The 15,594-nt window shown below is 40.8% G+C and overlaps 1 protein-coding gene across 2 annotated transcripts in view; it reads right to left on the reverse strand.

Moving 5' to 3' along the window:
* Positions 1-455: 455 nt before the first annotated feature.
* Positions 456-15,594, reverse strand: part of FARS2 (phenylalanyl-tRNA synthetase 2, mitochondrial) — a 228,541-nt gene continuing 213,402 nt past the window's right edge. For both annotated transcript variants that reach the window (XM_059479395.1, XM_059479388.1), the window contains exon 8: positions 456-805. In XM_059479395.1, the coding sequence (XP_059335378.1) occupies positions 667-805 (139 nt within the window). In that variant the 3' untranslated portion in view covers positions 456-666. The remainder of the gene's footprint in view (positions 806-15,594) is intronic.

The following is a 15,594-nucleotide window of genomic DNA, read 5'->3' on the forward strand; positions in this document are numbered from 1 at the left end:
ATGACCCAGGATTTGTAGACTGCCCAGCCTGGCCCAAACCACAGTGGCTCCTTCTCTGTAGCTGAAGAAAGCAACACCCGTGGGCTCTGAAGGTAAGAGAGTCACAAGAAGTACTTCTTGGAAGGTTTCCTGAAGCAAAATCTGACATCTCTTATTTAAAAAAAAAAAAAAAAAAAAAAAAAAGCAGCTGGGATTGGGGATAGGGTGAGGTGGGGCAGGATGGTTTTTTTTTTCCCTGAACTAATCTGTGTCTCTGATTTGCTTCACTTGTTACATGGACAGAAGATCCTGTCAACACAGAAATAATGCCAAGTATTTACAGTTTAATGGAACCCAGGGACCAATTAACAACACAGAAAACCACCAGGCACTGTATTTCTTATCATAACAGGAGGGAAATCTTACATTACTGCTGTTCCCCCATTTCTTAAAATAAAGCACCAGCATTCCATCAATGATTTCTCAGTAGTAATGTTTATTACCTGCCAGTTTTACCATTGCCCATTCATCAATCGCTTTCTGTGCTCAGTCACAAAACCCGTCTCTCTACTTGTGACCTAAAACTACCCCCAAAAAAAGAAGAAAAAAGAAGAAAAAAGAGAGGGGAAAAAAAAGGAAAAATGGAAAGAAAAAAGCAATTGTCCTCGTGGCTGCAGAGCAGCACTGCTAGAACCTGCCCTCCACCCCAAGCTCCCGGACTGCTGACTCCTCAATAGCCTGATGGATGCGATGCACCTCGTCCTGCGTTAGCGTCCTCTCCGGGTGCCGGTAAATGATACGGTAGCAGTGGCTGACCTTCTTTGTCCTACAAAACACAAACCAAAAGAGGACTCATAAATACATCTGCCTGCAAATGCAAATACATAAGGCCAAACACTTACCCTCTGGATCATTTTTATTTGCGGTCTAATTTTGCCCTTGTTGCTTGAAAATCACCTTAATGCTAAGATACACAGTTCGGAGAGGCGGGACTGAGCTGAATTTTAATTTTGGCAGAGGACTCTGCTGAAGTCCACCTCATACTTCAATTTGTATTGTGGTGTGGTAGCTTCTTACCAGGGCAAACAGCCCCCAGAGGAGGGATTCATGCCCTGTGCCATGGAAAGTAAGAGACAAAGGAGAACAGAGAACAGGAATAGAGAAAAGGGAATGATGGGGGAAAGAAAAGTATTTAAGAGTTGCTGGCTAGGCAAAGACAAGTTAATGAAAAATCAGGACAAACAATTAGGTTGAGTAAGAGTGAAAAAAACCCTCCTTGCTCTCCATCAAAAGCAGGCAGGAGCATCTAGTTTTGCAATGGCATCTTTGTAATTGCAGTGCCTGTGTTACTGAATTTAAATGGCAGTTTTGGTATCCTTTTTAGCCTTAAATGGAGCCCACACAGCTTCTTCTTTCAAAGGTGAACACTCACTTCAATGAAAGAGAGAGAATCTGAGGGGAAAAATAGTGGGAAACCAGACAGTACCAGGCAAAAGAAGCTTCCAGACTGGCAGAATTCTGCATTTAATGGCACACAAAGGCAGTCTGCAAGCTTTGGGTCATCTCTCTCCTGAAAATTGCTTCATGTTAGAACCACATTTATGCCTATGATTATTTGATTAAATCTAAGGTTAGATGTGTTCACCCAGAAAGACAACTCTCAAGATATTAATTTCAACCTCAAATCCTGCTAGCAACAGACACAGGTAATTTTTACCTCAGAATTGTTATTTGATACTAATTTTGTCCCACCCAACAAGGGTGGGAAGTTCACCCTACTCCCACCGGCAGTTTACAACAAAAAAGCTACTTCTAATTAAAGCATTTCTCCTTTTTTGTGTGCTCTGAAGATAAAGCAAGTTAAATCTGGCTAGCACCTGAAAGGGCAAACTGCATTTCATAAAGTGTTAAGCCGACTGCAGTTAACTGCTAAAAGCCAAGAGCTTTCCCTGTGTGCAGGTTAAATGCTGCAGAAAAGTAATCTTTGAGAAAAGAGGGGGAGCTGTAACTGTGGGGAAGGTGTTGCTCTGCCCCACCTCTTCAAAGCAGCCAAGAGGACAAACCTCAGGGAAGCAAGTAAATGGAATAACAAGGATTTGGTCAGAAGCTGCATTGCCAGTGAGAAACTTGAGTAAGAAAGAGGGATAATGCATTGGAGTGCAACAGAAATGATTTTCAAAACCAGGCTAGCAAATATCCTTAGAGCTGGTAGTATTTCAATTTTTAAAGGTGCTACAGGAATTCACCTGATCAAAAACATGTGTAAATTGCTTTGGCTGAAAATGTATTTACAAGGTGTACAGTCACAGGCTCAATCCTGAAGTTTTGCAAATATTGGGAATATATCCATGACCGAAAATTCATTATCATTATTTAATGTGATGTAAAAACAAGTTTGTTTAATGTAGGTGTAAGCTGTGGTAGGCATGGCTACAGCACTGGCCTTGGTTAAATGAAAGTGACAATTACTCCTGACTCAGGTGTTTCTGTGTCCCCCTCCCTCCATGATAGAGAGTGGTTCATTCCATAACAAATTACATATGGCAGACTAGGACACAATAGTTTCTTGTGGGTGTTATGGAAAAACAGTAGCTTTAGGATGTATTTAAATCAGGAAAGGGCAGAGGTTGCAGAGAACAGTACTGGACTAGGGCTCTGCTAGCTGCAGCTGAAGTTAAGCATTGGCGTGAGAGAACTAAAATGGGGATTGCATTATATGCAATTAATCTAGATTTAATTTTAGGAAAAAAATGAAATTGTAACAACTAATATACATAACTCCACATAACATGGATGCTAAATTGTATGCTATGTTTTTCTCCCACCTTTTAGCTAGGTTTATTTGCATCTTAGTTGCTAATTAGAAAGAAGGAGTATAAGGGTTCAAAGCCATTTCAATAAAAGACACACTGCAAGTTTCAAAACCTTAAGCATCGTTTCCAGAGTACTATCTACTAACTTTTCAAGGGAGATTTGGAAAAGCACTTCTCAGCTCTTCCCTCCCTTAATATTTCCTCTGCTCCCAAATAAAGTATTAAGACACTGTGATTAATCCCTGCCATCAGCTGCAACTGGAAACAATTATTGTCAGCAAATAATACCTTTGCTCATTCCGTTTCTCACTTCCCTTTTGTTTTGCAGAGCCAGAGTGTTTGCCTACCTTAGTGATGGCTCTGCTTATGCATAATGAAATCTCTGCTGCATGTCATGCTGCAGCCTGACGATACAGAAGCAGTGGCTCTCTATCCTGAGAAACAAAATTTTGAGGCCAAAACCTGCAGCAGCAGCAGCTTCATGGGATAAAAAAAAAAAAAAGGAAAAAAAAGAGGAAAAAAAATGTAGAAATGTAGCAGCTGAAGAGTGAGCACAGTGGGCTTTATGAGCTTTATTTACCTAGAGTGCAGCGGCAGACCAGCCCGTGCGGCTGCAGTCACGCGGACTCCTCTCCCATTAGGCTCCAGCTGATCTCAGTGTCACAAGTCTCCTCTGCACCAGCCTGCGGCTTGCAGGTAATGAAGCGCAGTGAGCACAGCGGAGCACTGCTCCAAGGGAGAAGGGAGACAGGGGTTTATCCTGATGCCACAGGAGGAAACAGGATACAGACTGTGGGCAAACACTGCAGTGAAATAATGCCTAATGCTCTTTCATATGAGTTTTGGAGGAAAGAGCTTTGCCTCATGATTTTCAGGAATCGGCACTCAGCTGCCTTGATGTGCTAGGGAGCTGGTCCCTGCCAGGTCAGAGTCACTGTGCGGGTCCATCTGAAGGTCAGTGTATTTGTTTGGGTATTTCAGCCTGATACCTAAGCAGAACAAGAAATGAAGGGGTCTTAGTCTGCCACTAGTCTAATAAAATCAATATGAAAACAACCTCACCACGGTACCTAGGCTAGAATGAAAGGGTGTGGTAAGCAACAAAAATTAATACACATGTCTAAGCTTTCCCTGCATGGAAGATCACTGAAGGATGCTTTAAATGTAACTTGGCTGGAAAGCTGATCCCAGAAGCTACCAACAGCAACACACTTCAGCATTCTATGTAATGCCAGCTGTCTCAGGCATTACATAAGACTGACCACAGGGTCATTTGGTAACCAAAATGTTGCATAAAGAATAATGCCTGGCATTGGCACTTATCTCTTCCACATGCAATACCATAACAAGAATGAAATTTTCTCCATCCTGTACTGGAAGAGGGAGATAAAAGGGGCAGCACTGAGTAGGAAACCCCATTACATTTTAACTGTGTTCTACTTTCCATCTGTGCCTTAAATAAAGCACAGAAACATGGAGAGTTCTGTATGGAGGTGACCCCTGTTCTTAAGTGGTGAGGACAACACAAAACCAGACATTTTTCTAGAGAGCTGGACTTACTTTGAGGAACAGAAAACTAGAGATGACAATCGGCCACAGCATGACAGAGTGAAAAAAAGTACCATCCCTTTTGTATCCTGAGCAGTTCACTGAGCAGTACTACTCACCATGATACCTATACTGCACCTTTTCCTACAGAATACTATTTCAAATGAAAGATGTACACACATGGTAGTGAGTGCAAGCATTTGAGTTTTTTTCTCTCTGTTAAGTGAGTCATGTTAATGAGGTTCCTCAAGGATATCCCTGTTGAGCAAATGTGTATCCTATATGCCTTCATAAGATTCATCATGTAATTCCCTTACATAAACCTTCACACAGTGCTCAGTGGTTGCTACACCCTTCACAGAGTTCACATGCACGAAACGACCTCAGGGAAGAGACAGGCTTGTTTTGTTTGCAACAATGTCCCAAAAGCAGTGATGTCGGGAAGAAAGGAATAAACTGTTTCATGTTACCAGCATCCTAATTGTCAAAGCCATGCAGAGAGCACAGCTTTGGTTTTGCTTTGTGGCTCCAGCAGTTCCAGAATAGCTCACATTTTAAGTGGAAATGGGAAAGAATATTAAACTGCAAGAAGAAGATGTCATTACCTGTTCCTTTTTGTTTCATGCTTTCAAACCACATCCATCTCTATGACAGTAGGCACAACTGCTAAATATCCTACCATAAATTTTAAACTGACAAATAGCACTCTTTGCTAGAAACCACATCATGGGAAATGGCAAAAGGCTTGTGCTGTATACCTTCTCATCAGTGGCAAATATTTCAATTACCATGGTGATATGCACATAGAATATAGAGGTAATTCTCTGAACAAAGGTCTTTCCAAAATACGCATTCTCATCCGTCCTTTCAAATGCTAATACTTCATCTCTTTGGAAGAGCACATTGTACACACAGCATATTCTTTAAAAAAAGGGACATGTTTTTGTTTAAGGTGATTTTGATGCCAGTGAAAGGCATTAGATCACCTCCAGATGAAAGAACTGTTTTAAACCCACAGAAAACAGGAAATGGTCATTTCTCTTGCATACCTTCTCCAGCTGACACCTGGCAGAAGGGTGGTTCAGCTTCAAAAAAAGTTCAGGCCAATAAATGCATGTTAGAATGTCAACTTTACTGGATTTTTTTTGGTGGTCACTTCAAAAGTGATGCATGTTCACTGACTGATGATTGGACTGAAATATTATTCTTCTATTTCACAAAACTGAGACAGTAATGGACTTTTTGCTCTTTTCTAATTAGACTTAGTGAAATCTGTATCTGAATACCAAACCTGAAACCTGCTTGACCTTTTCATTCTTTCTTTAGTATTAATTCCATTTTAAGCTTCTCTCTTCATGTAGAGAAAAAAAAGTCAAAATTCTGTTAATAGCCAGATTATTGAGAGATAAAGAGCACAGTATGGGATACAATGGCAAAAGACATAAATAACACCTTCTAGTTTAGAAAGTGAAAACTGGATGAAAAATGAAAGGACTTTCAGCTTCTCAGTCACTGGACACTGTTAGATAGCCACAAGTACAATCTAAGTCATTGTCCAGTATTCAAAAACGTTGGATTATTTCAAAAGCTTTGATGATTGTTTCCTTTTCTGCCTAAATCTATCAACTAATTTCTTGCATGCAGGAACAGATACAAATAGATAAATACTGACAAAAAGTCTTTCACAGGCTCCACTTGAAAGTTTCCTGGATGTTAAGGTACTCACTAAATGTTTAATGGAACAGCTGGAGCAATTAGTTGTGCTTTGGCTGAGCACTTTGGCCCATAAAGACCTTTGCTTATTTCAAGAGATCACCTTGGTTTGTTGACAGAGGCCAACAAAAGAACTACCATGAGCAGTGCAGGGCTCTGTTCTGCCAGCTCCCAAGCAGAGGGAATTCTAAACAGACCGAGTTATACAAGAAATTGAGAGAGCATTTCCCTTGTGCATCCTCTCAGTAACCAGCCAAGGATACAGATAACCCATCTCAGATCCAAGCACTTCCTATTAAAAAACTCTTAAGTCTCACAGCATCAGAAGTAATGGAATCCATTACAGGCAAGCAGCAATGAAATATCACGAGGGTGAAAAAGAAAAGTACCATTCTCCATTACACTAAAAAAACAATTTAGAGTACTCACAGGATCATAAGCTGTGACACAGACTTTTGCTGCCACCAAAGGGCAGAAAAAACATACAAAGCCTTGGGATTTGGGATTGTGTTTTTTCTATTAATTGTAAAGACAGTGACTAATTGATTCCTTGAAGAAGGCAATGATCAATGGCTGTAAAGCAGGTATGAAATAATTTCTCAAGGAGATGGATTCCAGCATTGGTGATGACTGCTTGTCCTCCAACCTCTGTCTCTTTGGGAAAATCATCTATTGAACTCAGGGGACAGAATTCCCATCACATTTGATCAATGCCAATACTGACCAATCAATTTAAGGTGGATTTAAAGCTGGATGTGACTGAGAATTGTGCCTCTTGCAAGGTGAACTTTGTGCATTCACTTCACACTGGGCCTCTTCTGTTTTTAGGGGCTCACCAGTCCATTGAGTGATTCAGTTCAAAATCCTGCTCTAAATGCAGGAAGATTCAAGAGTGGGCACGAGGCTGAATACCTTGAAGACTTGCTTAACTTTGAGCAGAGTAACCACAGAGCACTTACCATGCCACATAAATCCAACACTACACATGGAAGGAGGCTCTCAACTTCCCAAGGCTGAGCCTTTGAGCAATGGAAGAAAGCCATGCACACAGAGATCAGAACATGTGCAAACCTGTGAGACTCAGAATAGGGTACAAACCCCTATTTTTTCTTCAGAGTTATCACCATGACAGGATACAAGGACTGCATGGGTGAAATAAAGATGGGAGAAAGAAAACTTTCTGATACATATATAAAAAATCCAGTGAAATAACTTCTACCCATTGCAGTGGCAAATTAGAGAAGGTTGATTGGTAAAGTACTTGAGACTAATTTTTATGTACTAAACATACAAAAATAATTGGATGCTGGAAATAAGAGAGAAAAAACTATAGTCTCAGCATGAGACTTGTTCTGTGAACAGCACAGGGTTTAAATTTGCTTCACTTTCACTTTCCCATGAAAAAGGTTCATGTCAAAGTCTTTTCAAAGTCTAATCTTGTTCTCACCAAAATAGAATGCAAGGAGTAATAGTTTTCATTATTTGTTTAAAAATTGACCACTGGAGACTTAAACACTCTCTAATCGGGAAAAAAAAAGAACAAAATAACTCGATTTGGATATTCTCAGGGGAATTGCCATTAAGATTCCTGACTTTCTTCTTCCCTGTTTAGTTCACCAACCATGGCAGGACTGCATTTCCCATGAGAGGCCAAGGCAGAAAGTTCCTATGATGGATCAGCCCTCTCTCTGGAAAAGAAACGTGGCTGGCATAGCTGATACTGACATACTGAGGAGAACAGAAGCACACATTACCTGGAAGTCCTGGTACTGCTGGCTGCTGAAGCATTTTGGCTACCAACCAGGAAATTCTTAGAAAAAGTCACATTTTCAGTGAGTAAACCCATAATAAATCAACATATTTTCTGCCATTGCTGGTTCTCCTGCTTTCTCCACATTTTCCTTGACCTCCTAAATCCATGTTAATTTAGCAGTGGAAGAAGGTCTCTCTGGGAGCAACAGGCTCTGTGGTTCTGGCAGAACTTTGTGACTCGGGTATCTCATTCACAACCCTGTTGTGCCCTTCCAGGGAAACTGTCTGTACTGGAGAGGATGAGGGACACAACCTGTTTGCAAAGAGCAGCTCTGGCAGACACACTTTGTAGAGCTGTGCTTCTTGTGTAGGTTGTGCCTCTTGTATTCATCTCCCTCTGAGCCACTGCAGGCAAGTAAGAGGATGCAAGAAACTTTGGTCTTCCTCTATCAAACTGTGATGTTAATAATTCTATTTCTGGCCCTTAGCCACAGCAGGATCACTCTAAACTTTCCAACCATTGTACCACCTGTACTTAAGAGTGACAACCCATCCCAACATTCTGAATAAATTCAACATGAGAGGTGAATTTGGACTCTTAAAATGCTTTCTAAAATATTTATAATAAAAATGTTAAGTGTGATACCTTTTCAGTTCTTCTGAGTGAAAGATCAAAGACGAGAAGTATAAATATTTAGCAGTTTTTTCTGCCAACTAGATGTTAATACTAAAGGCTACAAGAAATATTACTAAAAATAACATTGCTGTCAAATTAAAACATATTTCATAATCAAGTAAAAAGGGAATTTATATGAGAATTTAAAACAATTCATTCTCCTAAGAAATGAAGATGGATGGTAGTGACAGCTGATTTAGATGTATCTCCACTGAGCACTAGCAGAAATCAGGGTCTAGATGACAGACAGAGCATGGGAAGGTCTGAATGCTGTTTTAGATTCTTGTATAGATTTCTTCACTGAGATTAGTGGTTTTGTCCTCACCAGGCCCAGGAGAAAGGTGTTTAAGGTCTTTTTACACTTGCTGTGAGTTAAAGTAAAGATGGACATGGTTCTGAACTCAGATGAGAACCTAAATGACTTCTCCAAGGTCCCACAGAAAATTGATGAGAGAGAGGGGGCTTGGACAAGCGCAGGCACATACCCTTTGAGTTACCCTTCTTCCAAGTTACCCTTCCCATTCACCCACACTGCCGCTGACCCTTCTTTACTGCACTATTGTACAGCAGTCCTGGAAACCAAAACAGCCTATGGCAGGAAAAAGCAATTCATCCAATACAGAGTGGAAAGGGCAGGGGAGAGACAACATCAGGATAACCAAATGTGCTGCTTCTTAACTGATAAACTAAGCCCAAACCAGAAGAAAACAGGATGGGGACAAGAAGTCAGAAGAAACAGCTGAGTTAATCTGAGACTAAAAGACAAGAGGGACTTTAGAAACAGAAAACAGAGTTTAAAAGAAATCATTTGCTTTTTTTTTGAGGAAAAGCAATACATTAAAAGCACCTGCTCCACTGGTCAGCCTGCAGCACCAGTAGGAAACTTAAAACCATCTGTAGCTCTGTGTGTGCAAATAGAAGGGGTTTCTCAATGGGGCTGCTTACAGTATCTGTCAAAGCTGGTGAAAACCCTGCAGCCACTTGCACAATTAAGTGTTGCTTACTATGTCCTTCCAGTTCATAAGTTATTTTTCCTCTCAGAACTGTCAGCTTTACGAGCCTTAATCTGGCTAACTGGATTTGTTTTGGAGATGCAGAAATCCACCACTTTCCCTCCCTGAGGATAGAGTGGTTCCACACAGACAGCCACAAGAAACCTCTTCTCATCATTTTTCTGACAGCTGCTGCTTTGGAAAGACAACTCAGAGAAAGTCCTCAGAGCAAGGATAACTACTGGCCAGCAGATTAAACTACTGTTAACACACTGGAAACCTATCAGGCTGTTAAACTTTTCTCTTGCCAGATTCCCCTTTGTAGAGATAGTACATTTGGACCATGATGAGAGACAAAGAGTCTGGATCTTGTAGGTGAGGCTTTCCTGGTTATTTTGAATGGAACAATGGGGAAAATATTGCAGCACTATTGAAACTAGCCCAAAGATGACAACATATTCTAATGAGGTGCACTGGCTAGAATTTTAACAGCTATCAAAATGGGCATTCATTTGGAAAACTCTAGCTGTCATGTTTGGCATGTTGCCCCCTTAATATTACGGTTGCTCTTTATGAAAATAAAAAATGTGTATATGCTAGGAAGTATGCATAGTGCACACCTCCTACAGTGAGAAAATACATGAGCATCATGCAGTAAAACATCCTGTGGGCATGAAGATTAAAAAGTCAGGGCACAAAATGAAATGCATCATTCTGTCAGTAAAACAAAATTATTGGTCTGCCACTCAAGAAAGGAAAGCAAGCCACTGAGGCATTACACTAGGAAGATCAAAATACCATTTTTGCTATGACTTTACTAAAAAAGACCAAGCAATCCTCCCACTAGCAGGAATTAGTTTCAACAAAGAAGGAATAAGATCTCAGCCCAGAATAGGGAATTCACAGGAAGCATCAGAGTAAACCAAACGTTCTCAAATTGTCCAAGACATGAACTTTGCCCTAAAGCACCTCAGGAATGAGCAGAAGGAATCTCAAGGCTGTTACCAGTTGTCTTTGAGAGTTCACGGAGGACAAGTAAGGTACCAAATGTTTCAGAAAGGTCAGGGTGCTTATTTTTGGAAATGGAGAAAAAAACCTAAAGCTAGGAAGCCACAGAAACTGGGAACCTTTTGCTTTTACTTTAATTTCCCAGAAAACTGTGTTGTAGCTAATTAGCTCAGTTAGTTGGGGCATGGTGTTAATAATGCCCAGGTTGTGGGTTTGATCTCTGTACAGGCCATTCACTTAAGACTTGAGCTTGGTGCTCCTTGTGGGTCCCTTCCAATTCAGATTATTCTGTGAATCTGTGAAATGGTTTGTAAGCACACAATGGAAAATTTTTTTAAAACGTAAAAAAAAAAAAAATAAAACACGGATACATTGATTAAATCTAGTCAAAACAACCTAATTTCCATCTCTGAAGGGATAACAGGCTAATAAATCAATAATCAATAAGTGAAATGATAAATTGCAGGAAGTAATATGGAGAGTAGGTGCATGTGTAGGTATGTGCATCTTCACAGTGAGTTAAACCAGTTAAGAAAAAATGGTCTAAGATCAACATGTCACAAAACATGATTCAACTGGCAGCTACAAGTAGTTTCAGACAAAGTTGCAAAATTTTAGGAAAAAAAATTAAGAAATATAATGAAAAGTGAAAAAACAAAAAAAAATTACTAAATCCAGTTCATAAAACAAGGTAGTAAAAATCTATCTTCCTAAATGTTTCACCATAGAGGGAATTGCATACAGATGGAAGAGAAAACTGGTGATCAATACTGGTGATTACTACAAAAAGGTGATCTTGCAAGTAGCTGTAGTACTTGTCAATAATTTCTCGTTTCTGGGAGCAGTTATCCCCAGTTCAGCCAAATCTGAAGGATCATTCTTGTAGGGTTCTTCAATCTGGCTCCTGGATGATGGAATGCTTTCACTAATGGAAGAGGTGACACAGCAGAAGTGTTTGTTAACTGGCATACTGCTTTAAATTGGGAAAAATTCTAAGTATAACTGAAGACAAGGTTAGAATAATCCCAACAAACTGAACAAACTTGAGGGTACAGTTCAAGTGAAAGCTGGGGGAAAAGCAGCACTGTACAAAGCATCTAAGGACCACACAGAACCATGAGCTGCAGGTGAACCCGTGACATTGCTGGCCAACACAAGGTACAAGGCAAGACCGAGAGAATATAGGTGGCTCAGCCTAAAGAACAGAAAGCATGAAGACACCCTTTAAATACCTAAAATGCTGCTGAACAGAGTTGGGTACTAATCTTTCATCAACATTCACAAGCAGCTGGAGACAAAAGTAATGAGCTCATATTGCAGAAATGTTCAGCTTCAAAATTCACTTGGAAAGGCGGTTGGACTCCCCTTTGCTGGAAGTCTTAAAGGACTGGTTATACAAGTGTCTGTCAGGAATGCTATAAGTAGAGCTGATCCTGTTTTGGAGTAGGAGGATGAACTAGGTGGCAGTACTCTTCAACTCTTTAGCATAACGTAATGTAACAGTCTTTAAAATGCAGAAAGTTACTTGAGTAGCAAAGATAGCTCCCTATAGCTCCAACTTAACACACATCCTGTATTTTTTTATCCTCTGAAAGTGATGTAAGCTCTTTAGACCAGCAACCCTATCATTACCTTGTGGGCCAATGTTGAAAGAGAGCAGATAGGAAAGCAAAGTGCTGCTCAGTTACCTTTCACTGCCTAAGCCTACAAAACAAACAAACAAAAAAACAAACAAGCAAAGACACAGAAAAGTCCACTCTATAAAACAGCATCCCAAAGGGAGAATGTCACTCAACTGCTTGTCCCATTTGCTTCAGGGATGAGAGATGCCTTAGGAACAGCCACAGGAGACTCTGTGTACCTTTGATAGGCTGAACCACATTCTTCCTTTTAAACATTTCTGAGTTTATATCAAATGGTTAGCTCTTTGCTTTCAGCTTTCCAAGTTCACATTAAACCACAGACAAACTTAAAATAAGGGCAAAGTCTTTCTTCTACAAAACAATGTTACTAACAAGCCTGTTGAGGTTCTTCACCCCAAAGCAATTTGGGAAGTCCGGGGACTAGGAGACATCTGAGACACCAATCCTTAAATCAAGATTGCCTGGTTGGCCCCACTCTGGGGACTGTGGCCTTCTGACATAGAAGCTGATCAACTTTATGACCTGTTGCAGGTGCTGACACTGAAAAAATACAGAAGAAATGGTATGTCCTAGGATATACTGCAGATCAGCCAACCTCATAATACAAACACCTAGAAATCTCAACTCGTGGAGCCCCAACACAATGCTCTGAATAAGCAGCCATGTTCCCCTCATTCCTACATATTATCCTGGCCTCCCTGTTCTCACTCATTTGCTGTTCTGTACTCACTTACTGAGCCTGTTCCTCATGTAGACAATGGCTGTGAGGAAGGAGCCACCTCTCTTTTTACATGCCTGCAATGCCTTCCACAGCACAGAATGAGAAGCCACCATAATAACCCCATCTACTTGTATAAGAGTATGTGTATGTAAGTGTGTATATCCAACCCAGAATATTTTGTGATTTTGTGTGACATTCCTAGCCATTGCTGGAAAGGCTAGGTTTTTTATTAACCTTCACAAGTTTGCTTGGACTGATAAGACTGCTAGTTTTTGGGAATCCTTGATGTTTACTAAATCATTTTCAGGGATTAAATGTTGATCTCACAGAAGTGCCATTGCATATGTGTTCTTCTGTTCTTACATGAAATATGAAGCTTCCAAGGAACAAATAAACTATTTATGATTTATCCTGTACAGTAACGAAGAATGGCTTAATGGGGGCACATACTACTTTTGAATGTACTGCAGTCCGTTCTTCCCTGAACTGGAGAGTCTCTTAACTAAGTTTAAGCTGTATACCCTCTTTTCCCCTCAGAAAGAGATCACATTCTTGACATGACTGTCTGAATCACAGCAGAAACACCTACATGCCACAGGTTCCTGCACCACAGTCCCACAAACCTGCCTTACTTGTAGGTAATTCAGGGTAGGTCACATACAGCAACCACTAACTCAGATTGCTAACTGAAATGAACTCAAGTTGTTCTTACATTACTGACTTTAGAGTTATAGAAGACATGACTGGTATTATACAGTAGATCCAACAATTTGGTGGCATGACCTTAAGCACCACCATCTCTGCTTGTAGACCTTCTTCATTTGAACTACAGTAACATACAAGGAAGGACACATTCCTTCTGAGATTATAGGGAGTTACACCTGAACAGTTGCCTTGCCAAGTGTCCCAGGGAGGTTTACTCCATTAAGATCACCAGAGTTTGTTCTCTACTTTGCCTAATTTGACATACCTAGCCAGGCTGGCTGCTGTTCTAACATTATGTTTGAATACATATTCAGTACCAAAGAATATGAAAATTCTGGGACATTCAGTGCTGAGAGGTCTGCAGAGCTATTCATGCTCCCTTCTGCATCCACTGTGTCCCTCCACTGCACTCACATGGACAAACCTCCCAGCCAGTGACACCTTCTCTCTGCAGAGATGGCTGAACCAAGCCAGGTGCCATGTGTGTTCATCCAGTGAGAGAATGTACTTCCCTAAAATGGAAGGGACATCAGAAAATACGCTGCAGCCCTTATTGAGAAGAAGACAGAGACTAGAATAACCCTGTGACATTTTGCACTGTAGTCTCTACCAAAACGTGAAGACACAGAGACAGTTTGGACAACTCCGTAAAATCAGATTGCTGAGCAGCATGAAGTAGAGAGAGAGAGAGAGAGAGAGATCTGCAGAACTTGTTCCTGAAACCTACACACTTTTCATCCACAGTATATCATGATACTTGATGCTATTGTGATTCTACTTTAGCATCCACTTGGGAAAAGGTTAAAAGGGTCTTACCCCTGACTGCAATAAACCCATCATAGAAGTTGAAGTACCAAAGCAGTCCAAAGCACAGGTTGCAAGGGTTTGGACATGCAAAACATTTATAAGCACTTCTAAGCTGGATGAAAGCTTTCTTGTATTACTGGCACATCTGCACTGGCAGGGACAAACTTAGTCTCCTGTATCTCAACAGATCTCAGTTCTGATTCTGTGTATCTCACAACACATTACAGAAACTCCACAGGGAAGCATGGAAAAAGTCTGGATGAAGCTCAGCATCCACCTACAAAGCCCATGGTTAGATCCATACTGTGTTGGATCAATCTTTCAGTTTTGTTGTTGTTATTTTTATTTTTTAAAGGTTGAGTCTGTATCTACTTTCTTTTCCACAAACTGGAAGAATTTCAGTAGCACCTAGCTGAGGCAATAAAACAGAGCAGCATTGCTATTTGCCCAAATCCTTCTCCAATCTCATCTCCAGGTGCTTCTCAGATTTGCCCTACTGCACCTAAACCAGCACATCTGCCTGAGGGGCTGCACATGTGATGAACCACAATAGCAAGCTGATGGGGCTGAAAAATGACCAAACTCTCAGTCTGAGTCACTGAATGGCCTCCCCAGACACTCTACCAGCACAGTGCAGGGGTGAGAACAGCACAAAGCAAGACTTAGCCTGCCAGGAAAAACACATGTGGAAACAGGGGCTAAAATCACAAGCTGGTAATTTGCTGAATCCACCTAAACAGTAATGCCCATCCTCCTTTACTCCCCCAAGTTCATGTAAAACCATGCTGTACATCTAAATGAGATTCAGATATAAGGGAGAGGAAAAACCCTGTCCAGCTGTCCCCAAAAGTTGCTGAGTCACAGCTCCTGACCTATTCCCATTGAAGGCAATGGGATGACATTTCTTTCTGCCAACTGAGGATTCAGCTGATGTTTCACAAAACAAGAGGGACAGGTCCCTTGGTAGCAATGTTTTTAAAACTGATGAGCAGAAGCAGCCAGTCAGATCCTCTTTTTAAAAATGATGATACACCAGTTTAGTTAGGAAATGAATGAATGTGAACAGGACAGCAAGAGAAGAGGTAAGCAAAAACTGCTATGACAGCTGAACTTTGCAACACTGCAAAGTCTTCTGCCATCAGATAAGCCTGAGGTCACTGGTCTGAGCCAAACTTAGGTATGTAGGGTCCTTCACAGGGCCTCTGCTCTAGCACAGACTTCATTCTGTGCAAGTGAA

Source organism: Ammospiza nelsoni, chromosome 1, assembly GCF_027579445.1.
Source record: "Ammospiza nelsoni isolate bAmmNel1 chromosome 1, bAmmNel1.pri, whole genome shotgun sequence".
NCBI lineage: Eukaryota > Metazoa > Chordata > Aves > Passeriformes > Passerellidae > Ammospiza > Ammospiza nelsoni.